Source organism: Mus caroli, chromosome 18 (assembly GCF_900094665.2).
Source record: "Mus caroli chromosome 18, CAROLI_EIJ_v1.1, whole genome shotgun sequence".
NCBI lineage: Eukaryota > Metazoa > Chordata > Mammalia > Rodentia > Muridae > Mus > Mus caroli.
The window spans coordinates 20,622,276-20,648,473 of NC_034587.1; the positions used below are offsets into that span (position 1 = coordinate 20,622,276).

The following is a 26,198-nucleotide window of genomic DNA, read 5'->3' on the forward strand; positions in this document are numbered from 1 at the left end:
CTTGGACTTGCTTCCCTCTCTAAAGCTTACAGCCTACCCAGGCTTACTCGTGATTTGTGGGAAAATATCTCTGGCTGGCAGAACAAAATATTGAAAACAAATCTAGATTATGTATATACTCATACTGTCCAGATGGCCCAGTATGGTTCTCAAAACTCTATAAGGGAGAAAGGGGGGAAGTAGCTAAAGGCTATCCACTGTAATTTGATATCACAATCAGTTGCTGTCTCTTGATTAAATTCTTGATCTCCTATAACTAGGTTAAAACTGGTCTGTTCTTGCCCTCGAGTACAGAAAATTGTATACTATATTACTAGTAGATTTATTGCTAAGTGGATTTGTAATACAACTTATTTAGAACTGTCCCCCAGAGCTAGGGATGTCACTCGGTTGGTAGAATGCTTGCCTAGTGTGCATGCATCCCCAGGTTTGATCTCCAGCACCACATACACTAAACATAGAGGCATAGGCTTGAACTCCTAACACCACCAGAAGTAGAGGCAGGATATGAGGTTCAAGGTCATACTTAACCAATCAGTGACTTTGAGGCCACTCTAGGCTACATGAGACCTTGTCTCTAGAAAAATAAAACAATAAAATAAAGTCATGACGTGCCACAGTAACTTATATCATGGAACCTCTTCTTAAAGGACACCAGTCATGTGGAATTAGCACCTATGGCTTAAGGACACCAGTCATGTGGAATTAGCACCTATGGCTTATGATGTCATGCAACTTTAAGTATCTATTTTAAAGCCTTCTCTACAAAGATAGTCATAGATTAAAGTTAGTGGGGTACTGGGGCTACGATAAATAAATTCAGAGGAAGATGCATCTCGCTCCATAACATACTTTGACCCTGAATTCACTTACCCTATGTGTCTGTGTTTTTAATCTGTAAGCAAAAGCTTGATTGAATGCATAACTCTTATTTTAACCGACCAGGTTATAGAGTGGAAGGCTTAATAAAGGAGTTTGAAGACTTTCTTATGAGAAGCCACTGTAGCAAGTTTATATTGATCGAATGATAGCATTTCTTGATGCCTTTTCCTTGCAAACCACTCATTCAAGATTCCTGATGATAAACTTTAAGACTTAACTCTTTCCCTCTCCATATTTTAGTCATATAAAATCACCAGGCCCTAGGATTGATTACATCATCCTTTTCAACCTCAACTCTCTTATGCTTACTGTCTTCCAATTCTTGGACAGTATTGTCTACCCATAACATTTCATTCTCAGCCACCTGTAAAATATAGGAGATAACCTGGTAAAATAAAAAGTACAACCTTCCAGGCTGCTGAGATAGTTCATCAGGTAACAGTATTTGCTACCAGACTCCATGGCCTGAGTTTGATCCCAGGAACACACATAGTAGAAGGGGAGAACTGACTTCCACAAATTGCCTTGGGATCGACATGTGTGCTGTGTCATGTATGAAAAACACACACACAAACACATACATAAATACACGTGCACATACAGAGACATAGATGTATACACATGAGCATTCACAGACACACACATTTTTTTAATCTTTCACTTAAGAGTTAACAAATAATCCCTTCTTAAGTAAGCTTCTCAGAAGCTCAGCAGTTTCCAACCTGTGGGCTGTGACCCCTTTGGGGGTTTAACAACCGTTTCACAGAGGTTGCCTAAGACCATCATAAAAACACAAATATTTACATTACAATTCATAGAAGTAACAAAATTACAATTATGAAATAGCAATGGTTGGGGGTCACCACAGCATGAGGAACTGTATTAAAGGGTCACAAAATTAGGAAGGTTGAGAGTTACTGCATTAGCTACATAGTGTTAATAGGATAATGCATCAGACTTGATAACCTTAAAATTAATCTGGAGTGTCTTTATCCAAACAAATAATAATAAAAAAGCAAAGGTATTCAAAGAGAACATGGAAGTTTTTCTATTGCCTTATGAATTACATCATGGTTTTCCCTGAATGACCCACCCTGGAAGTCAAATCAGGTCCACACATCCCCAAAAGAATCAAATAAATGGAACAGACCTGAGTTCCCAGAAATCTTTGCAAAACTTCAATTTACTAAGCACTGCTTGACTGGGTATCACCTGAAATTCCAAGTATGCCATTGCTGGTGGGATTGCAAGTTTGTACAACCACTCTGGAAATCAGTCTTGTGGTTCCTCAGAAAANTGNACATAGTACTACCTGAGGACCCAACAATACCTCTCCTGGGCATATACCCAGAAGATGCTCCAATATGTAATAAGGACACATGCTCCACTATGTTCCTAGCACCCTTATTTATAATAGACAGAAGCTGGAAAGAACCCAGATGTCCCTCAACAGAGTAATGGATACAGAAAATGTGGTACATTTACACAATACACTCAGCTATTAAAAACAATGAATTCTAAAATTCTTAGGCAAATGGATGGATCTGGAGGATATCATCCTGAGTGAGGTAACCCAATCACAAAAGAACACACATGATATGCACTCACTGTTATGTGGATATTAGCCCAGAAGCTCAGAATACCCAAAATACAATTCACAAGCCTCATGAAACTCAAGAAGAAAGACCAAAGTGTGGATACTTCATTCCTTCTTAGAAGGGGGAACAAAATACCCATGGAAGAAGTTACAGAAACAAAGTATAGAGCAGAGACTGAAGGAATGACCATCCAGAGACTGCCCTACCTGGGGATCCTGGGGATATACAATCACTAACACTATTGTGGATGCCAACAAGTGCTTGCTGACAGGAGCCTGATATAGCTGTCTCCTGAGAGGCTCTGCCAGTGCCTGACAAATACAGAAGTGGATGCTCACAGCCATCCTTTGGACTGAGCACAGGGTCCCTAATGAAGGAGCTAGATAAAAGACCCAAAGAGTTGAAGGGGTTTGCAGCCCCATAGGAGGAACAACAATATGAAGTAACCAGTACCCCCAGAACTCCCAGGGACTAAACCACCAACCAAAGAGTACACATGGTGGGACTCATGGCTCCAACTGCATATGTATCAGAAGATGGCCTAGTCAGTCATCAATGGGACAAGAGGCCCTTGGTCCTGTGAAAGCTCTATGCCCCAGTGTAGGGGAATGCCAGGGCCAGGAAGCAGGAGTGGGTAGTTTGGTGAGCAAGGAGATGGGGGAGGGGATAGGAATAGGGGGTTTTCAGAGGGGAAACCAAGAAAGGAGATAACATTTGAAATGTAAATAAAGAAAATAGCTAATAAAAAACCTTGAAGCATTTTCAATATAACATCCCTTCATTCCAAAAGTAGCCAACAGAGCAGCAGTTACCTTTAGCATATCATCATCTTATAGGTTACTGATTGTCAAGTCCTCAAATGAACAGTTAGCACTAGAGATAGTGCTGGGCTTGGTATTTATTTTAATGATTTACGGGTTACTGGTCATTTATTTTCACCTGTATGTAGCTGAAGTCTTGAAATAATGGACTTTATCAGAGGAATGTCGTGTTCACCTGTGTGCAATTTGAACATCCTGAAAGGCTCATGCAGACTCATAAATCATTTGTATGCAGAGCCGAGTAATGGATCACCACAGTGCGCATTCACCCCATGCTGGGGGAAGAAAGGCGTGGGGTGTGAGTTATCGCTTCTGAGACAGCATCTCATATCCTTGTGGCTTGCATTGCCAGGAGGCATTTTATATAACCTTCATACTTTATTTGCTTGCAGGTCATTCATAATAAAAAATACTTTTACTAGGTTTTTTATAATGTATTTATCAAAGCACTCACAAGTGTTCATGACAAAGTCACTTTCAAGCACTAAGATGGATGGTGGTCTTGAGCCTGGAGCACCAGGTATTTTAACCTGCACAAACTATGTAGGATTAGGCGGTTATTCTCTAATACACCAACCAGAAATGATAGACATGTTCAAATCAAGCTAAATGGTCTCCTAGTAGGTTAGGCATTTGTCTAAAGGAAAGGCAGAATAGCTTTCCCTCTCTCCTAAAGCTATAATAAGAAATGTGGCCATCTCAAGCCCTGCATAATGCAGACATTTTTTATAAAGAGATACATATCTACTCATACTCAAACATCAATTTTACAGAAGTAATTCTGCCTTATTTTGTTTAAATTATGTCAACTCGACTTTGGATTGATATTAAATATGATGTAAGTTCTGCATTCTAAAATTTTCTTATCTCAGGAAAACATCTGTAAAATATCCAACAGTTATGTTAATATCATTCAAATATTCACAAAGTGTATATTTCATGTGGTTCTTATTTCTTGTATGTAGATGTCTTATTTAAATTTTTAGAACTTCTAGATCTTTCCACTAAGGGATCCTTGTAGACCAGGAATATAATCTTCTGAAACTTCTTCAGAAGTTCAGATTCTCAGGTTACTCCCTAAACCTCAGTCAGTCCCACCAATGCAACTAGAATTCAGAAACGAAAGTTTCACACCCCCTAAGTAGCATGCTTAGACTTTAAAGTTTGAGACCGACCAACTGCTGTACATGGTTCAGACAGGGGCTGAGTTTGTAAAGAGACAAGAATCATTAATGTGACTCACAAAGTTATCAAGTGGCAAAATAATGTAGTAGCTAATACTTTTTAGCCCATGATGTGTTTCAGGCAGTTGGCTGGACATTTATTGCATCTGTTACCTCAGTTGTACCATCAGAAGGAAAAGACTTGTATGCGGATAGAGATGCATTGGTAAATTGGGGAATTCTGGAATGTTCGTTTATTGCAGTCCACAGAGAGTGTCTAAGTCTATAATGGCACTGTTCAATATTAAGACTGGCAGGGTTAGCAGGTGTAAGGGATGTAGGTAAGAACAAACCTAAAAGCCATGGAGAATGTTCCAGATGCCCTGGCAAAATTGTTACAATGACAAACTCAACTAAACACAGATGAGCTCCTTGGCTTAGTAAACATGAAGAGATCTGCTCACCTTCTCACTTTAAAATAAAGTTTAAGAGACTGTTTTGCCTATCACCTTTATATGTAAATTTACATGTAGAATAATTGTGTATTACTTTATGAATCTGAGTCTTCAGAATGGAAAACTATTGGTGGTACTGGCATAGGAGTGTGTGTTTTCATAAACAATCATGAGTATCGTTATTAGTTCATTTTTTATCTATTTTATGTATGTGAGTGTTTTGCCTCCATGTATGTTTCTGCACCACATGTGTGTCTGGTTCCAGAGGCCAGAAGAAGGTGTCAAATCCCCTGGGACTGGAGTTGGCTATAGATACCATGTGGGTACTGAGAGTAGCCTCCTCAGAGTAGCCAATGCTCTTAGTGACTGAACAAACTCTCTGGCCCTTACTATTTTTATTTAAAAGAATAAAAGTAGAAGGGCCAGTGGACAGTGATATAAATATTCTTGGGAATGATAACCAGTTTCCAAGCTTGAGTCTGTGTATATGTCTTAAACACATTTAACAATGTATAAAAACAAACCAAGATTAATCTGTTAACAAGATTAGTGTTATTGTTATGTCTCATTAAACTTTCCTTAGCATCACCTAAAGCATAGCCTTTAGGGAAGAGTTTCAGAAGGTGAAATTTTCTGAAATATGAGAGAGTTCATACTACTCATACTTGCACTGGTTTCAGAGACTCACTCAGCCTTATTCTAGTGTGAGCATTTTCTAAAAAATGGATAGGAGCCACTAAATACTTTCTATTGATGCCATTGGGAGTCACCACTTTATCCTCTGTCTTTGAAAGCAAATTGAAACCATGGATTGCCTGAGAAGGGGCATTATTCACAGCCATATAACCCATCTCTCACAGGGCAGCATATAACCCTAGAGATTATCAAATTAAAGCAACAAACATCATCTCACAGTTTGATGAAAGAATCTGGGCTTGGCTTAGCAAGATGCTTTTGACTGGAGGATGTTTGTGGAATGATGGTCCAGCTACCTCTGGGATCAATAACTGCCTCAACCAATAGGGATTCATTCTCTTGGTTCCTGGTTGGTTTGGGCCTTTGTCATCCCGGCAGATTTATGACATGGGATCCAGATTCCCTCAAGACAAGTATCATAATAGAACAAGCAAGAAACAGAACACCCAGAATGGTAGCCACAGTCTTTTAAAGTCATATATTAGAAATGAGATTCCTTTCCTCTGCCATATTCTGTGAGTGCCAGCCGGCAGGGGTCATTGGCTCAACAATACACCTGGGTCTTTGCTATTCCTGCCTACTTCCATATTTTGTAATGTCACTTTTTGACATGCATTATTTATGAAATGAAATGAAATAAGAACATTAAAAACAAATTAAATTAAAAAGAAAAATATGTTTATATCTTAAACATCAGAAAAGTCATGTCTCTTCTCACCAGAGCTTTCTCTCTTCTTTTTTTTTCTTGTGTTTTGTTTTGTTTTGTTTTGTTTTGTTTTGTTTTGTTTTTCTGTATATCCCTGGCTGTCCTGGATCTCACTCTGTAGACCAGGCTGGCCTCGAACTCAGAAATCCACCTGCCTCTGCCTCCCAAGTTCTGGGATTAAAGACATGTGCCACTGCTGACGGGCCAGAGATTTCTTAATAAGATTATTGAACTGTCTGAGCAAGGACATATTATTGATCTTCCCAGCCTCACATCAGATCATGTCATGAACCCAAATTGAAGATCATTAATCTAAGAGACATTTGGAGAGCTTAAAAATATTTGGCATTGAAAAACCCAAAGCCCCTAACAGTTATAGGAAAACATCAATCTCTTCTCAGTGACCTGACAGTATCCTGTTTGCCTATTTCTCTATAGTATGCTTGAGAGTTCAAACCGGCTTGATGAAGAACACAGGCTGATCGCCAGGTACGCCGCACGACTGGCAGCAGAATCCTCCTCATCCGTAAGTAGAATGAAAGGATGCATTTGTTGGCCTCCAGGATCCTTTAGCTTCAAATGACCCTAGTCTATGATTATCATTATGCCTGGTGCTAGTTAAGAAGAGAATTGGTGCTTGTTCTATTGTTTGTGTCTTTGGTGCCATAATCATGGTATCTTGGTAATGTACTCCCAGCTTTAAAAATATTGTGAACAGAGCAAAAGCTCTACAGTAGTGTGTCATTCCCAACTGGAGCTCCCATACCTTGCTTTACCTAATATGGTCTCTGTATTGGAGAACCTGAGAAAGGAGTTTTTGGTTTACATTGTGTAGGCATATTTGAGATCTGTAGAATGGTTTGCTCTTAGAAGGAAGAGCAATTTAATTTTTTGTTCTTGCCCGCCCCCTCCCATGGAATAGTTTCTTCTTCCCTGTATGTATATACCATGATTCCCATCTCACATGTGAGTTCACATTCCAAATATTAAATAATGTCAACTACATGTTTTACAGCAGCCCACACAGCAGAGGAGTGCCCCTGACATCTCCTTCACCATTGATGCAAATAAACAGCAAAGGCAGCTGATTGCAGAGCTAGAGAACAAGAACAGGTAAGGCTACACAGACCTTTCATGCATTCCTAGTTTCCAACAGACAAAGCCAGATAGGCATCGCTTCTCCCTCCCTTCTTCCATCTCCTAAGGCACACTGTGGCTTCTAAGGAAAGAGAGGTCCGAAGTCAGGATTGACAGCAGCCAACCAAGCTTCTGAATGACAGAAACCAGAAGAGTGGCCTTTGCTTTGAGATGTTCTTTATAGAACATGTGTACTGCCTTTCCTCCATCACACCTCAGAAATCCTCTAAAGTGGGCACAATGGCCGCTACTACATGTCATATAGTTAACATTAAAAAGCAATGCATCCTGTCCCCCTCTCTCCCCAATGGCAACATTCTCTGCTTTATCACTGTAGTCCAGGTTGAGGGAGTTGGGGTCAACATTGTGTAGAAGATGAGGTGTTCATTGGATATGTTAAGAAATTTGGCCATGAAACACAAAATAAAGAAGTACAGGTAAAAATCAAATAATCTTTGAGAAAGGTAATAACTTCCCAGAGTAAATCCAAGGGGCTGAGATGAAGGGTGAAAATAAAAATATCAATATTGAAAACTGTCCATAAGGCTAAAAATGAAGATCTGTGGTGGGGCATGTGGTAAAATGTCTTCATGTTTCTGATAGAGTAATCAGCTAACTAAACACACAGAGTGCATCTTCCCAGGGCTGGGTAGTGCTGGTGAGAGCACTAAGTCCGTGATGAATAGAAGTCCACGTGACTAAGTCCAGGGTGAATAGATGGTGCCAGAGACAGCATAACATAACCAGTAGATGAGTAGACAAAACAGTAACGACTGGTGGAGTGTTCTGGAAATTCCATCAAAGAGCTTCTACCCTTCCCTTTACTTTCCACAGATTTCCCAATGACAATCTTAACACATCCAGGCTTCACTAAAGGACCCCTTTTCGTTTATTCTCTTGCTTCTTCCGCATATCTGTCTGATACAAAGAGAAAATGGGCAGTTGGGAGTGAGAATGACGGGTAGAGTAGAATGTCCAGCTCAAGACTGAGGTCTGCAGCATCAGGAGGATGTGTCAGACCTGGCCTGACCCACACATGTCAGGCTCCATGCTGTGCCCCTTACAGTCAGAGGGGAACAAAGTCTGCACCTACTGACCCATAAATATTTCCTCTAGGCTGCTCCACTCACCTGCCCTTTCACCCCTCCAGAACCCCTTCAGTTTGTGGCCCAATCTCTTCCTCCCCAGTTACATCTGCCTTCATCTGGGGCTTGTCCTGGTTTTACAATCAGCAGGAAGTGCTGGGAATGTTTTAATTACATAGGCTGTGCCATGGCACCATTTTACTGCTGGTTTCTGGATGGTTTTGTATTGTGCACCCCTAAGCTCAAGCTTATAAACCTGGGGGAGGAGGCAGGAAAGGAACGGGAGGGGAGGGAAGGGGAGGGAACAGGACAGGGGGGATGGAAGGAAAGAGAAGGAGAGGAGGAGAAGAGAAGAGAGTTGTGAGGTGGGGAAGGGGAGGAGAGAGCTCTATCCTGCTCTTGGGCATGAATGATTCCTAGCGTTCCCTGCCCCACCCCAGAGGAGCAGCTCATCCATGGTGAACTCAGCCCTCTTAAACCAGCAGACCCAACCAGTACCTAGTCCTGCACATGCAGGCAGGCACTCTCTGTGGCACAACTCAGATCTCGGTAGCCTCAGAATCCTGAAGAAGGAGGGGAAACAAGGTAGCAGCAGGTGGACCTGCACTCTCTGTAACCACAGTGGCTCCCTCTCCTCTTTATATGGAAGGTGAGTTTCCATGAGATATTCCTTTAAAGAAACTTTCTACCCCAAAGCACCAGGGGAAAAGCCACTGATATAGTCCAACCTTCTCACCATACCCAGGCCTCCTGATTCTCAAATTATTATTCAAAGCTATAACCACCCTGTTGTGTTATAGAATTCCAGACTGATCTTTGCTATCTATACTTTGGTACCCCGTTACCCGACTTAGACAAGTCTAACACTCCCTCTAAAAGAAATGTACATTAGCCTAATTTATTATTTCTTATACATGTGCATTGTGTTATTGTATTGCTCTATAAAATGGACAATTTTGTGTCAATTTAAACTTTTGAAAGCTAGGAAGCTGCCTCACCCTTGAACTTGCTCATCAGGCTTAGTCTCCTTTCTCGGTGTTTGTGCTCGCTTACCGGCACTCGGGTAGTTTGCTAAGTAGAAAGCTGACACTTCCATTTCCCCCCAAGAGTGTATAACTAATAATCCTAGTTAATGGCTTTAAATCTACTTTCATATAATTTGCCTTGCACAGTTGCACGCCACTGATGGCCACCCTAATACTCATCCATGTGCAGGGTAGACCAGCATCAATAACAGACTGACATATCCCATTGCCTGGCAGAGGTTCCACCAATAGCACTCTATGTCACAGGCTCAATTACAATAAATCTTTTTTAAGAGCCTTTCCTTGTAAGGCTGCCTTCTTTGCAATCCATTGTTAAAACTGAAGATGTAAAGTAAAGAAAAAAATTAAAAATTGTGACTTTTGGATTTGTCTGATAATTTCAGCAAGAAAGCTTTTTCTCAGTAAGAGATTAAGGATATTTATTTTTGTTAATTATGCATCATTTAAACTTTCTTCTCTCTCTCTAAGCACCTTTCATTTGGTATTGATGGGTCTCTGGTGGTGTCAGAGTGTGATCATAAATAATAGGAGATACCAAACAGTTGCCTCGACAATATTGGATGTGTTTCCACAGCAACACATGACTTACTGGGGAGAGGATAGGTCCTGGGGAAAACACACAGCAATGCACTGCACAGCCTGCATAGTTTGTTTGGAAGTGCTAGAGAGAGGTGAGAGCCTTCCCTTCACCCATCCTACCACTGATAGGCAAAACTACACAGCTACAGGGCATCCCCAGATGAAGAAGGTCAGCTGTGCTCTTAAATACAAGACCACCCACTTTGACTGTTCTGCTGGCCTGGGGCATCCATATGTCAGTGTCTTGGGAGGCCACTGACTCCAGTTCTTTCCTTCCCTCTCTCCCAAGAGAAATCTTACAAGAGATTCAGAGACTTCGGGTAGAACATGAGCAAGCTTCCCAGCCCACACCAGAGAAAGCTCAGCAGAACCCAACCTTGCTGGCAGAACTCCGGCTCCTCAGGTAAGAGAAAGACCCAAATTAACCCGGGGAACACAAATGTTTAAGATCTGGATTTTTGGTTTTTTTTTAAGTGCATCTTGTGGGAGGGCCTGTATGCAGGCAGTCAGGTACATATGTATCTGGGCATACATGTAGGAGCCTGAGGTTAGCTGTCATCTGCCGACATTCCCAGAATCCCTCACTCAGCCAGAGCTCACTGTTGTGGCTAGTGTACCTAGCCAGCTTACTCTAAGGATCCCCTGCATCTGCCTGAAGACTATTAAGGTTATCAGGGGAGCACTGTGCTTATCTGACATTCATGTAAGAGTTAGAGATGTGAAATCTGGCTCTCTGAGCCATCCCCAGCTGCAGTGTTTGAGCTCTTTAGCACAGTCTGGCAGCAGCTAGCCAGCACACAGTCCTGACACACCACCATAGCTGCTCATCTTTGTTTTTCAATAAAACACACTTCATCACTGACATTTGAACAATTTTGAGAGACTCTGGTTTTTACCAGACACTGGGAAAAAGACAAAATGTTCCTTAGATCAAAAGCAATATATCTTCGTGAAACAAAAAAGTTTCACTTGACTGTTTTTACTTATTTACACTATCAAAATGGGTGCTCGTTAAAAGCAAACACATAAGCAGCTATATAAACATCAGGGTTGCTAAATTGGAAGATTTATATATAGCTCACAAAACAGAGTCTGATTTTTCTCTAAATCGTATCTTCAAGAGTCATGCTATGTGGTACAGGCCTAGAATTCCAGGCAATAAAGATATGCTGAGACAAGAAGATCATGAGTTCAAGACTAGCCTAAGTAACATAATAGGACGTTGTCTAAATGTTTTTTAAAAGTATCATAGCTAGCTCATTGGTACAGTCCTTACACAGAACATGTGAGAGGTTGGGTCTGATGCCCTGTACTGCCTTTAAAATAGAGGTCGCACCTCTGTGTTCCTTTATTAGTGGGAAACCTAGTCTTGTCTAATCAATCACCTTAGGATAACTGAGTTGGAAGGAACTAGGAAAAGTCAGGACTACTCTCTTGGGTGTCAGTGCCATCTCAGGTAGAAGTCTAAAGGAGTCTGCTTTGGATGAGGGCTGCAGTTGTCCCCAGTACTTCTTGCTGCACGATGTAGGTATTATTGTAGGTTCCTCCTAGGAAACTGTCTTAGCACCATGTCTTGGATGTGGCAAGGATTCAGGTCTTGGATGTGGCAAGGATGGAGCAAATAAGAGAGAAGTCGATTCCCTCAGTGAGGAGCACATTGATGTTTCACAGGCAGCTTTAACTGTGGAGAAGCACATGTCCCCATCCTTTGGTTTATGTGCTGAGTCTGCCTGCCGTGTGAGTATAGGTGTATCTTCATAGAAACCCGGCAGAGTTAAAGCCTCTTGTCTTCCTCCAGAGACTAAACTCAGTCAGTTCCTCCTGCTCTTGTGATGAAGTCCATGTTGTGTGCCTTCATGCATGTTTCTCGGGGTTCCATCCAAGCTCAGCTCCTCAGACCCATGAAGACTAGAGGAGCCCTGCAACCCACCTGGCCCAGGCCACAGGCTCTTTCTCTCCCATACTTAAGACTAGAGCAGACCCATCAAAGGCTTGACTGTAAAGGAGATGAGCAGAACTTTCAGATGCTGCTTAATGTAGAGCAGCTGCCTTATACACTTGAATATAATCAATAATTATTTAACTTAGTTATTAATAGCATAATGACTTAAGTAACGGAAACAGGAATTCTTCCAAAGAATTTCTTCCAGATACCTCTATGGTTTCTCTTCCGTCTCCAGTGAGACACTACAAGTCCTTGCACATCCAACTACACTGTTTCCTAGAAGGGAGGGGATGGGTAGAAGAGAACAGTGGTGGTGATTTTTACAATCTTCATCTGATGCTTTAAAAGCGAATGACTGCACGATGGTCTTTTGCCAGATTGTGTCATGAAGATCCTCCACCATCTAAAGTTCAAAGTTAAACCTAATGTTCAAAGACATTAAGCTGAATTCGGCAACATGGGAACCAGATGGTCATTTGGTCTGCCAGGATCAGAGTAGCACCTTGTGTCTACCTGAAGCACCCTTTCCATCTCTTCTACTGGTCATAGTCTTACAGGAGAGATTTGGGAGAAGAATTCTCACACGCATTTTTGATGGCTCTCCTGTTCAGCTCTTACTTCTCAGAGTGTTCTGTTCCAGCTGGAGGATAGACTAGGGGGACGGCGGGATGAGCCTGGGGTCACTGAGAATGTTGTTCTAAATATTTCTCCATTTCTGATGGAGCCATCATGGGACAGGGACAGTTCTTACCACCCTCCTGTGCCTCAAATTTGGACATCCCATGACCTCTGCTGAGCACAAGCCCTTCTTCCTAAAGAATCAGAATCAGCAATCACTTCTTTACTATTGGCACTCCCTGGTGCCCAGTGGCTTATTTTCTCTCTACCTCTGTATTCTATATATTATTTTTCTGCAGGAAAAATTGTCCTCTCTAGAAGGATACTTCTCTAAATATTTGTGTCAAATGCCACACATGTCAGATACCCCTTCTTGCTCTGTGCTAAGCATTTCCAGAGTTCAGAGATTCCATAGATACACTGAACTCAGATTTGAGTAAATAAAACCCTGGAATTCTGTTTAGGGTTTTGTTATTTGAGACTTTCATGAGGGCTCTAAAACAGTGAGCTCTTACAGAGTCACTGTGGACATACTTGGCAGAAATGAGTGGCAGCCATGGGAGTCCTTACCATGCTTTTCCTACTCCACCCTTCCTGAATCTTATCTTGAGAAAACAAGGAATTATTGGGCTTGCTTTAACAAATACTCAATTTCATTTTTATCTTAAAATCTCTATGGCCTTTTTCAATGACTGTGTTTCACTTTCTACTTAAGCCACAAGGAACCTGAAAGCCACATTTGCAGAGCTTCCTCTGTGCCCATCTCCTGACACTTAGTGGGTGATAAGCTGCGTGTGTGCTCTACCACTGAACACAATAGCAAACCTGGGAGAAAGGCTCTCTTATGCTCCTTATATAAATGTGGAAACTGAGATTCACTAAAGTGAAATAAATGTGGGAGACATCATGACACTAGATCATTAAGTATGCATACATATGCTTCTAAGACAAACATTTTCTTTTATAACTGTGGTCCAATCTCAAATTCAAGAAGTTACTGTGGAAGTGTTATTATGCCACATGTAATTCATATAATGATGTTATTGGTCTAATACTATCATAAAAGTACATAGATTCTTACATATAGGCATTGAATTAAAAATAATCTAACAGAACTTCAGGATAAAAGGCATTCATTTAGAGATGCCTACACTTAGCAGAGGGAAAGCAAAGTTGTTCTTTAGTCCTTGTGTTTGACTGCCTTGGACGTGAAGAGCACACCACCGATTAGTAACTGTGCTTTCACTTGGTAACTGCTGCTCTAAAGAGTTGGAGAGAAGGCTGAACCGAGGCATTATGAATTACATTAATAAAGTTTAGTGCCATGTTTTTAAGATTACTTTTATAATATGAATGTACAATAAAGTTGACTTACGTTGGCTAGGCTTCACTTTTTCTAAGGTTTTAAATACCTCTCTAAGTATGGCTTACCTGCAATAGTAAACTTCTTCGCTGACCTTCTCAATGAACTCCTGTGGCTAAAAATCACAGAAACAGCATGAGGTGAAACCTAAGAATAAATCAGAAATATTAGCAACCCTTGTCCCAAGTCCTGCTGAAAATGTCCAGAGGCGACTGTGCTGATAAAACAGTCATGGTGTTTGTCACTGAGAGATACTTTGGAATGAGATGAAACATACAAATTAGAAAGATTCTGCCCAAGAGGCAGAAAGCAAAATAAGCTGCTGAAAACCTATAACATATGGGATGCTTCCCTTCCTCTGGATTCAGAAAGAAGAACTATCTAAAGGGTCAATCACAAGTGCTAATACACACACACACACACACACACACACACAGCTAGAGAAATGGCTCAGCAGTTAAAAGCAATGACTGCTCATCCAAAAGACTCATGCTCAATTCTCAGTACTCACATCATGGCTCATAACCATCTGTAACTCCAGATCTGTAACTCAGTTCCAGCAGATCTGAGGGCCTCTTCTGGCTTCTGAGGCATCAGGCATAAACATGGAGGGCAGACACATGTGCAGGCAAGACACCTATCTACTTAAAGTACAAATGTAAATAGGAAAAGAATATGGGCATGTGTGTTATTATTATGTGTGAACCAAAGGCTGTGATATTTATAAGTTTTACATTTTCAAGTCACTGTGAAGAATAGAGTCTATATAAAAAAACATATTTTAAAATGTTTGATTTATGTTCCTAACCTGTCCCCTTATAAACAAATATCTTTCAGCTGAGTAAGTCACAGCCTAACTCACTGTGATATCACTTACTGTCAGTTTTTATTTCACAGACCCTACTATAAGTTAACTTAGTATGTTGTCTGTACCATTGAGACATATGCATGTATACATTAATGCATGTCACTAAGGAATCCAATCATTTTTAAAATATAAACTCTGATATTCCAATCCAAGCTAAAGACACCGTTGAAGTCAAGGGGAATATATATGTGTGAGTGTGCGTGTGTGTGTGTGCATGTGTGTGTGTGTGTGTGTGTGTGTGTGTGTCATCAGAAGGGTACCAATTGCACACATGCTAGAACAGATGTTAAATTGCTTCCCTATGTCAGATTTCCAAAGGCCATGGAAAACTGCACGCAAATTTATAGGAATGACTTTGGATTTGGAAGATTTGCAGTGCCAGTCCTTTTCAGTAACTTTGGGTTTTTATTTGATATTTGAAGTCAAGAGTATAGACCAAAGCTGGCCAAACCATAAACAAAGTGTGGTAAACCTGGTATTAATATATGACATTATTTTGTTACTTGATGTTTATGGTTTTATATTTCTTAATTTTATTTAGTTTTGTTATTTTGCACATATGGGTATTTGCCTGTGTATGTGTATGTGTTCTACATGCTTATGGTGTTCACAGAAGTCAAAAGGGAATATTGGATCCCCTAGAGCTGGAGTTTCACATGGTTTTAAGCCAGCCTGTGGGTGCTGGGAGTTGAACCCAGGTCCTCTGGAAGTACAACAAGTGCTTTTATCACTGACCCAACTCTCGGGTGATTTTATTTGCCACACCGGGAACTGAGCGTAAGATCTTGAGTTTGATAGGCAAGTGCCTTACCACTAAGCCCAAGGCCTTCTTTAGTTCTCGCCTTGAGATGGACGGGCTCTTGCCCACTGGACAAGTGATTATCCAGGCTACCCTTGGACCCACAGGATAGCCCAGGCAGCCTTGAGTTTATAGTCCCCTGTCTCAAGCGCCAGGTAGCTGAGCTGCCAGGCCCTCACCCCTCAGCCTAGCCAACACTCCTTTTCCTGCCGTTTCGTCTCTTTCCCCTCTAGTGCCTCTCAATGTCAACAGAAGTGACAGAGTGCAGATGGCTTTCCTTTCTGCTGACAGTGTAATAGAAAGTCTGTAAAACAAAAACAAGCTTTATTCATCGTAGAGAACACACATGTGGGAACTTAGCTATCCTGACTTCACTCTGTAAAACCAAGCCCAAACCAAATACTTCAGATTGGTTATCACCAGTATGGCCATGACTAGCTCTCCTCAGAAGCGGACCAATTGCACACATGCTAGAACAGATGTTAAATTGCTTCCCTATGTCAGATTTCCAAAGGCCATGGAAAACATTGTGTGAATTTATAGTAATTACTTTGGATTTTGAAGATTTGTAGGGCTGACCCTTTTCAGTACTTTTGTGTTTTTGTTTGATTTCTGAAGCCAAGTGTACAGACCAAAGCCAGCCAGACCATAAACAAAACATGAAAATGCCAAAAGGGATTTCTATCCTGCTTAAATGTAGTGTGACTTCTCTCAAACAACAGTACCCCACTCATATTACAATCATTTACCCACTTTAAGACAGTTACCTACCTGGTAACACTATTGAAGTCTAGACATGCACTCTTAGACACGGCACACTACACACCCACAAAATCGGGAAATGGAATTAGCTTGATTTGAATGATTTTCTGGTGTTGGCTTTTTTCTTAGACAGCGAAAGGATGAGCTAGAACAGAGGATGTCTGCTCTCCAGGAGAGCCGGAGAGAGCTGATGGTCCAGTTGGAAGGTCTCATGAAGCTCCTGAAGGTAAGACACCTTAAAGCAGTGTTTCTGACTTACAATTGTGGTGGTTTTTAAATTGTTGGCACATAATTTGCAATGGCTTTTGCAATTGCTGTATGTGACTTTTCTCCCCAAATGGTACAAACACAACTATGGAACTATTTCTTAGGCCTGTGAAAGACTAGCAGTCAATCAATAGTAGTTTTCATTCTCACTCACTTTCTTGAACTGGGCTGCTAAGGACCGCAGGGCAAGTTCTTTGCTTATTTTCAGTCTCTTTATGTCCTTGAAAATTATAAAACTGGATTTGTCTATAAATGCTTTTAATCAGTCTTAACAATTCTAATGAGGTTATACAGAGACTGATGTCTAATTCAGAACATTAAGGAATAGTAACTGATGCGTCTTGGCAATAATAGTAAATATGTTATTGCATTCATGCGGCTTCAACAAACCACATGACTTCCTTGGGTCTCAAGTACGGATTGTAAATGGGATATTTCCTCTTTCTTCTAAGGAAAAAGTATTAAATGACCAAAGTCCTGTTGAGGGCAATGTTTTTCCATCGGAAGTAGCAATCTCTTTTAATGAGTATATACTGAATTACTTTCCAAGTTAGCAGCAGATGGACACATGGCCACTCCATCCTGTAGTACTGCCGTGCTCCATGTTCTTCTGGCCTGAAAGAAATAAGTGGGAACCAGTATAAACAGGAACTCATGTGCCAAAGGCAACAGCTGGAACTTCTGCGAGGATACCCCCGAGGAAATGTCCCTATGCATTCACTGTGAGACAGGAAGTTCAGACCAGTTTTCAGTCCCTGAATTTCCCTCAACACCAGGCGTTTGTGGTTTCTCTGCTGCCCTTTCTATTTACTTTCTCTTTCCTTTCCTACTCCCTTCCTGCCTTCCTTTCTCTTTCTTCCTTTCTTCCTTTCTTCCTTTCTTCCTTCCTTCCTTTCTTTCTTTCTTTCTTTCTTTCTTTCTTTCTTTCTTTCTTTCTTTCTTTCTTTCTTTCAGCTCCTTTTAGCAACAATGTTGTGAAGCTTTCTGCTCCAGAAACTACTTGCAACATTTCTTTCTTTTGTTTTCTTTGCTTTGTTTTATAACTCAGCCAACATTTTGGCCATCAGTCCTGTGTTTAATAATCCATTTGGGAAATGTTTTATTGTTACTCAACAAAGTTTACTTTCCAGTGTGTTACACACAGGAAGTATAGAACTGGGGGTTGGGTTGACTGGTACTGTGGTAAGACTAGATCAATAGTGACCTGCTGCTGTTTCTAGCCTATTGTCTCATTTGATGCAACAGAAAATCTCTTTTCTGCTTCCCTTTGAAAACACATCAGATATAAAGATCTGAGCCCATCTTGCCCTTCCCCGAATGGCAGGAAATTTTGAAAAATCTCTCTGCTGCTGTTTGTATGGTCCTTCCACAGTAGTGCTGAGGTAGGAGTCTACTGGTCAGCAGCCACCATGGGATTAAGCCTGCCCAGCTGAACCCAGACTTTGTACCAAGACATACTAATACTAGGATAGACAGATCAGACACAGAGGAAAGGAATGGGTCTGTTGTCTCAAATACCTAAATAGGCTTGGAACTGAAGTGAAGGTTTGGCAGAGGCCAGGAGAGGTGTTTGAAGCCAAGTTAATACCTCCCGTCTCTTCCTTCACTGTGTACGTGCTCTGGTTGGAACCCTGGGTAATCTAATTGTTATTGATTCGATCTTTCTGTAGGAAGAAGAACTGAAACAGGGAGTAAGTTATGTCCCCTACTGCAGGTCTTAACTAACAGTGGAGGGCTGCTGTCCTGCTGACCTTCTCATTGCTTTGGCCTCTAATGTATGTTCCTGCTTCAGTTTGGAAAGAAAAAAAAAACATACTAATTTGCTTCCATTTCAATGTAGTGCTTGAATTGAGATTTATAAAATTCAGCGTTCTGTTACAACTGTCACTACTACTGACGGCAACAAATGAAGAGCGGTTTTGTGTTGAGAAGGGAGAACAACTTGTGATTCCTTGGGAAGGTTTTGTTCAGATCCTCGAGGGTGTTAAGTTTCAAATTCATGTTATGCTCTTTGAGGTTATTGTCGGGACCCTTCTCTTGATAGAAGGTCAGTCATTAGAGCTCCTCAAAGGTCAATGTTGTTGCCCAAGCTGCAGCCCCACAAGAGCAAACCTCCACACTGTGAACATTCAGTTCGGCTTCCATTTCTCTGAAAAGGCATAGAAACTCTTCTCATAAGGATCGGGTAATAAATCCCCTGCCATCACATAACATAAGCTATGTCACCCATCCTGTGCTCATAGATGTGTTCAATCCTGGTAAGACTGTGCTCGGTAGCTGACTGTCCACTTCACACCTCTTTAGTTCCCTCCAAAGCTGTTGGTTAACAAGATCCTATGAAGAATAGGCAACTTTCTTCCCTTCCATTCTTCCTGAGGACCTTTCTGCTCTGTGATTTTATAGGTCCTATTCACACCTATTTTTCTGGAGATAGGGGCATCATGACCATTGGGCTGGGTCATACTCTGAAGCCCTGTTTGACCTTGTAGTCAGGTTCCGAAGCAAGCAGAAGGAACCGTACACCGAGAGAAGTCAAACCAAACTAGAGCAAAAGAAAAGCAGCTTGAGCACCCTGTGCAAAGTGTATGATGATGTTTCCTAGCTCCGTTATTTAAAGATTTCACATTATACCCATGGTGAATTAGAAACTTGAACCTGTTCAATCTCAACAGTTCTGTTAACTCTTCTGTATGCTCTTTTCTATTTTCCATTCTGTGTGTTTGTGTGTAACAGAGAATGTTTGCAAAACACTGGAAACTTTTTAACTCTTCATTCCCAAGGTCTGTAAAAAAAATAAATAAATAAGAAAAGAAACATGTTAAGCCAATCTGTAACTCAGACAATAAAGACGATGTGCGGCATTATTTTGTATATTATGAAAAAATTCCTTTACTGAACTGACGCCAAATTTTCACCAGGGATGACTCCCTTGTCTTAAAGATGCACTGTATTTGTAGCCTCTACCGTTGTCCATCCCTGCATCCCTGGGGTGTGGCTGCTGGACTTAGATCATGGCAGAGTGTATCCCTTGATAACTCTTTGCAAACAGACTTTGCCCCGCCTCTTATTTTGCATGCATATAGAAACAGACAAGCTGCTCTAATCTAAGCTCCCTCCTCCCTCTGGGCAGAGAGGGCAATTGTCTTGCCTTAAAATTCATTTCCTTGGGGACCCCTTCCCTCCTTTTCCCAAGTATATTCTGGAAGGCTTTTATGCATTCATAGAGCCAGGCTGTGGGAGTGCCCTTTAAGTTGAACTTTGTCACGTCCCTTTCTATCCCTTTCCTGTGCAGCTCCTCCCAGCCTCTGCATGTTGAAGGGTCACCACAGTAAGGGCTGTAGCATGGATAGAAGCCATCTGCCAGAGACCTAAATGTAGGTTACACATTCATTCTCTCTTATCTCCTTGGTTTCTACTCAAGCTTCTCTTTAAACCAACCTGAGGTCAAGGGCACTTACACCACAACTTATAAACAGCAGCTACACAAAACTGGAATAGAAGACAGAGAAACTGAGGAAGAGAAAATGGAACTGTATCCCCTAAGGGGACAAGGGTATTCTGAACACTTAAACAGCAAAACAAAAGAGGGAAATGCAATCCAGGGTTTTATCAGCATAGAAATACCACTGCATGGAAGCTCAGAATATCTTCCACATTAGGCACTAAAACAAGCCTTCATTCAGATCATTATAGAAAAGTACCGAACAATATAATAGAAAAATGCAGTGGTGGATTGCAAGTGGCCATGGCTTATACTGATCTTTAGTCAAAACTAAAGCCAGGACCCCATCAAATCCAGCCCCATTGAGATAGTTCTATGAGAAAATGAACAAATTCCTTCCAAATCTCTTTCTCATGGTTGAACATGATCTAAGGAGAGAATTTAGAGGTCTTAGACTGGCCTTTACTTCTAAATTCTGTTTTATGAGCCTTTCTCCTTCAGGAAAATTCTCTTTGTAAAAATCAAACTTAAAATACCCCATACCACAAATCATGCTTGATTTAATAACCTCTACTTGTTTTATCATAAATCTGTGTGGTTCAATGTAGTGTTTTATTATGCTGGCATCTATAATCTCTACATATACTGTTTCTTGTTATAGGTAATGCATGAAATTATCCCCCTTGAGGAGAGAACATGAATTTTAAAAATATAGTGCCTGTAATATAATATGATTATGGTATCACAAGCAATAAATTGTGTTTTTTACAAAACTTGAATCAAAGTTATCCTACCCTCTTTCTTCCTTGTGTACCCTTAAGATTTATTGAAGGAGCCATAAAATGAGCACTCATAAAAAAATACCTTTAAGAGCAAAAGCAGCTGGGCTGTAGTTGCAGTAACGATATGTTCTAGAGTTTCTGGTACGTTCCCAGTTCCAACTGTTATAGTTAGGTCCAAGTATTTTAACTTTGAGTTAGCAAAATAAAGCCTTAGTAATTTTCTTTGTGAGATTACACTAGCTGAGCGTGAATCCCAGAGGCCCCTGTTCTAGCTCACACCTTTAAGATGTTGAGAGAGTAAACTAATTCCTGATCATTCTTTTCGAACATTCTGGTAGTATATACCTCACAAGGTTACTGTGGTTATTTTAGATGATAGTGGATGTGAAAATTCTATCTGGATATCAAATATCTGCACAAATATGAGTTCAGTCATATATAAATTTTGGAACACACACATTCACTTCTTTTTTTTTTTTCCTGTCAGTTAACTAATAGAATCTCAGTCTGGGAAAGAATTGCAAACCTGACTTTCATTTTGTTTGCTTATAATTGCTTTTAACAGTCAAAAAATACAATTATTATGCTTTAGAAGTTACAAAAACATCTAGTAAGATTATTTTGCTGCTGTTGACATCAGTTATAGCCCTAGATATACTAATGTCTACAGTGTTTGCTGTCAACACATTCCTGAGTAAACTTAAAAGATGGTGCAGTGGATGACTAAGAATGGCAATGGCCTGTATGTTGTACAACACCCCAGAGCCTGGAGGCTCAACATAGACATTGCATAAAAGAGATTATTGGTGTGCAGTACTTCATAGTCAGGAATCAGAATCAGAAATCTTTCTCTGAGTTTACCACAAGGATTGATTTGAAAACTACTATATCTTAAACCTTAGAATCAAACTGGTCCCTATTTATTTAGGAGCAGAGTCTAGCATCATTCAAAATCTCATCTCTTGCTCTCATTTAAATGCAATACAGAATATGAATAGGCCACAAGGAGCCAGTTTTCTAGCCTCGCTTTCACCTTCCATTATTAGCTTTCCTCATCCAGCCTGTGGGCTTTCTACAGAGTTGATAACTCCTCCATAGAAAGGGGAGGGCAGGAATTTACCTTGAGATGATATCTGCATATAGAAATGAGAATCTAGTATTCCAAAATACATAAAGTACTTGATCAGACAATACACACACACACACACACATAAAATCTCATTTTTTAAAGTGGTGTGATTGATTCTAGGAGAGGAAAAATAAATGATTCTCTGCTCAAAACAAGTGGACAGTGAGCCTTTGATTCCACAGGGCATCTATTCTGAAGGCCCCCAAGCCTTTGGCTTTCCTTTTAGTGTTCTCATTTTAAGCTCATGGAACCTGGTACTGGCTTCAGCACCAATGACCTCTCTGCCATGTCACTGTTGTGCTCACAAGTCTCAAGTCTTGCCGAAGCTTTTCCAAAACTCAGAAACTCCTCTCTCCTCTCCATACTATCACAGGCATCTTTACTGTGCCAACCACTCAAGCAATGCCTCCTTCCTGACCCATCAGAGTCAACTTCGTCCTCTGTCTTCTATTGCATTTTGTACACAGCAATCCTCTAAGAAGCCCAGTAATCAAAATTGTGATGATGATGGTGATGATGATGATGATGATAACAGTAGTGACTTTGTGCAGCCTCATTTTCCCAGGCTGGGAGGTACAACTGAGTCAGGTAGCATGTTCAGCCAGACCTTAGAGGCAGGCTTTACATGTGTGGTAGGTGGATGGGTAGCAAATACTCTCCACCTCTCCAGGATGGGTTCACTCAGCACTCATACATTTGCCCTTTTCCTTAAAGCATTCTTTCTCTCTGGAGCTGAGTAGAAACCAAAATACTTCCTGTAAAAAATGGGAAATGTATGAGTCTCACCAGGCTTTTAAAAAATTGATGTGATGGCAGGTGGAGTGGAGTCAGAGGATGCATGTAGAAATTAATTGTTCATTTAGTCTCCAGGAAGAGAGCTATTTTAAGTTGCCAGCTGTGATATATGTTTTCCTCATCCATAAATCAACCGTCCTTGGGAATGTTGGATCCATATATTGATCTTCATGGACCATTGTCCCTTCAATCTTTCCACCATTTATCATTGAGTAATTTCCAAGGAAGGGTTTTCTCTGGGAATTTGCTGAAACTCATTCTAAAGTTCAAAACAGACAGCCATGCTGGATAGCCAGACTACAGAGAACCTGGGAAAATAAAACTTGATGATCTGTCCCATTGCCAAAGGGCAGCTACCTTTCCTGTCAGCCCTTTAAGAGTGGGACGGAAAAACTATGTTGATTCTTATGTGACAAAAGGGTGCTCTGTAGCAAGTTTCAGAAACTATATTTGGAAGCCTGTATTTAAAAGAAAAACAAAAACAACAACAACAAAAAAGAGTGTGATGAAAGGAACAGCAGAGAAGCCATTTCCTATAGGAAGTCCTAAGTATCGAATTGGGCAGTGTCCTAACAAGAGAAAAGATGGGGCTATGGTTACCAGGCAACCATGTATCCCACTCTAAGAACTCTGGGTAAAAAAAATGAACATGACTTGGGAGGTGCGGGTTGCAAAAAAGATGGAGCTAAATCTTTTTGTTAACCCCAGGATTTCCCACCAAACTTCTTGACATAATCAGACTACTTGAAAGTGTAACCATTAGATATTCATTTGGCTACGACTTGGGCATGACGGCTATTAGCCAGTCACACTTTGATGTCATTTAGATTCAGTCAGAGATTTTTCTTTTAACAGGTAACCACAGCCGGTTACTTTTTCTCTAACAAAGAACCACTCTTGGGATTTTTGGAGACAGGAAACAAAAAAGAAAGACATTGATATTGAAGAACAGGTAATAAGCAGGAAGATAAGGGATTGGTAATGCTTCAGATGTACAAACTCTTAAAAAGAGCCTAGTGCACTATATAGGGCAGGCTCTGGGAGGAAGTGCTATATGGAACAGGCTCTCAGGGTGGGCATGCACTACAGAAGCAGGCTCTGTTGGGGGTGAGGGGAGGGCCATGAAGCCAAAGTACACACCTCCTTACAAATGTCACCAGAGGTAAGAACCCCATAAGGACTGTGTGCTAAAGAACCCGATACAGCGTATGTAAGCAGAACAAAGTGATACATCCCTAGCACAGCCTGTCAAATGCTAGAGTGCAGTCACAACCCCCTATAAAGCAATGGGTGCAGCTATGATGCAGACTTTGATTTTTTTTTCAACTTTTAAAGAGTTACATGGCATAGCTACATCAGTAGTCTCTCATCTTATTGGAGCCAAATTTACATTGAAATGTGTGTCTATTTAGCCATGCTTAGACTTGCAGATAAGAGCTTATAGACCTGACCGCTAAGCTAGCTTCATGTCCCTTCTGCCACACTGGGCACTCACACCTATCCTCAACCAAAGGAAAATATGTTAGCTGGATACCGTGAGGCCTGGAGCACCATGCTGTGCCCATTGTGGGAGCTTCTCAGCCTTTAGTTCCTAAAGTTTCTAAATATAGTAAAGTGTCATTGGAAGCATGCGATCAATGTTGGTCATATCCTGAGGAGACCCCGCACACCTCTGAGAAAGCCTCAGACTTGCAATCTAAACTTCCTAATGCCCTAAGTAGCCTGATGACCTTCCATAGGCCACCTAGCCCCTCTGAGCCTCAGTGTGCTCACCTACTCAATGGGAATAATAATGCCTAATATGAATGTTAAGAACGTTAGAGTCTTTGGGATTAAAGTACTTTTTTCATAAACTGATTTCAAACTTATTCAAATATAGTATTATCTTTTTATTTACTATATTAGGAAAATCAACAATATATGCTAAAATGCTCTATACCCTCTAAAAAATGGAAAGTGAATACAAAAGAAGTCATTTTCTTAGTATGAACTCTCTAACAAAGATCTGGCTTCTCAGAGTTGAATTGATGAGCCATGTTGGACAAACAAAAGGAGCCGATTTCTACCACAGTCTGTCCCACTTCACTTCCTGACCCCAGTAGACACCACCTCCTATGACTGAAGGATTTTGGTAATAAAATAAGAAAAGTCCAGGAGTTCTCCCTAAGCCCTGACTAGGACTGGATTCGCAGAAGAGCGTCCAGCACTAGGTGTCCCCAAGGCACCTGACCAACATCTGTTTCTCTATGATGGACCCTCCACCAGCCATGGTTCATCAAGGGGTCTGTAGCCCCGAGGACTCAAAGTCCTTGGGCTCAGCCACAGGCTCAGCCATTGTTCTCCATCTCCCCAGGGCAACCGTTTTCATTTTCAGATCCCTGGGATCCACAACTGCACACCTAGATTGGTGATACCCACTCCATGGGTCATGAGGAAGAGATCCTCAGGATGTTCATAGAACCTTTGGGGCAGGAGAAAGCTCAGCTGTGTGGTGAGGTTATTCACCGTTGACATGAGACCTGGAGATGCAGGGTTAGCTCAGACACGGGTTTCAAGGACGTGGGGCTGAGCAGCTGTTTTCTGGAAAACCCAGGCCCCTCTTTGAGCAGGCTGAGGAAAGCAGACAAAAGCATCAACACCTAAGTCCTCCTCTCTGAGCCTGGACAGACCATTACAAACAGGTACTGTTACAAGTGTAAGACTGGAATCCAGCCTGTGGGGCAGCACATAAGTTCTATGCTATGCTTTGGTTTGCTTTGTTTCTGTTTCTGGATTTCTTCACTTTATAGATTTGACAGTTACGTATGATGCTGAGCCCTGGAGAGCTAACAGCATGGCACTTTATAGGAACGGTGTGTGTGTCTGTCTGTCTGCGTGTTGTGTGTGCACGGTTGTGTTTGGAGGTGGGGGATATTTAACTGCCAGTAGCCAAACACAAAGCAAATATCTAAATAGAACATTCCAAAGCAGCAATCTTGTGCTGCAGATCTCAGGGTGTGAACAGGTAGACAGTTACTCTCTGGGTTTTTCCGTGGCTGGCCAGAGTCGACAGACTGGGAGGGAACAGGCTCTGAGTGCGTGGCCTGCTACATGTGTGCTACAGAGTCTCCCTGCGTGCTTTACATGCATGCCCTATTGTCTTCCTTTTCTACTAATTATTGAAACCAAGAGTCTGTTTTCAAGGGCTTCATTGAAAGAAAAAAAGGAAGAGAGAGGAAGGAGAGGGGAGGAGAGAAGAGGGGAGGAGAGGAGAGGAGAGG

At 41.2% G+C, this 26,198-nt stretch overlaps 1 protein-coding gene across 13 annotated transcripts in view; it reads left to right on the forward strand.

Moving 5' to 3' along the window:
• Positions 1-26,198, forward strand: part of Dtna (dystrobrevin alpha) — a 342,602-nt gene that overhangs the window by 297,150 nt on the left and 19,254 nt on the right. For 9 of the 13 annotated variants that reach the window (XM_021151027.2, XM_029471848.1, XM_029471844.1 and 6 more), the window contains 4 exons: positions 6,760-6,847; positions 7,337-7,434; positions 10,458-10,571; positions 16,653-16,749. In XM_021151027.2, the coding sequence (XP_021006686.1) occupies positions 6,760-6,847; positions 7,337-7,434; positions 10,458-10,571; positions 16,653-16,749 (397 nt within the window). Of the gene's footprint in view, positions 1-6,759; positions 6,848-7,336; positions 7,435-10,457; positions 10,572-16,652; positions 16,750-18,460; positions 18,482-26,198 lie in introns of all 13 variants that reach the window. The other 4 variants (XM_029471842.1, XM_029471843.1, XM_029471845.1 and 1 more) reach the window with 1 other exon arrangement.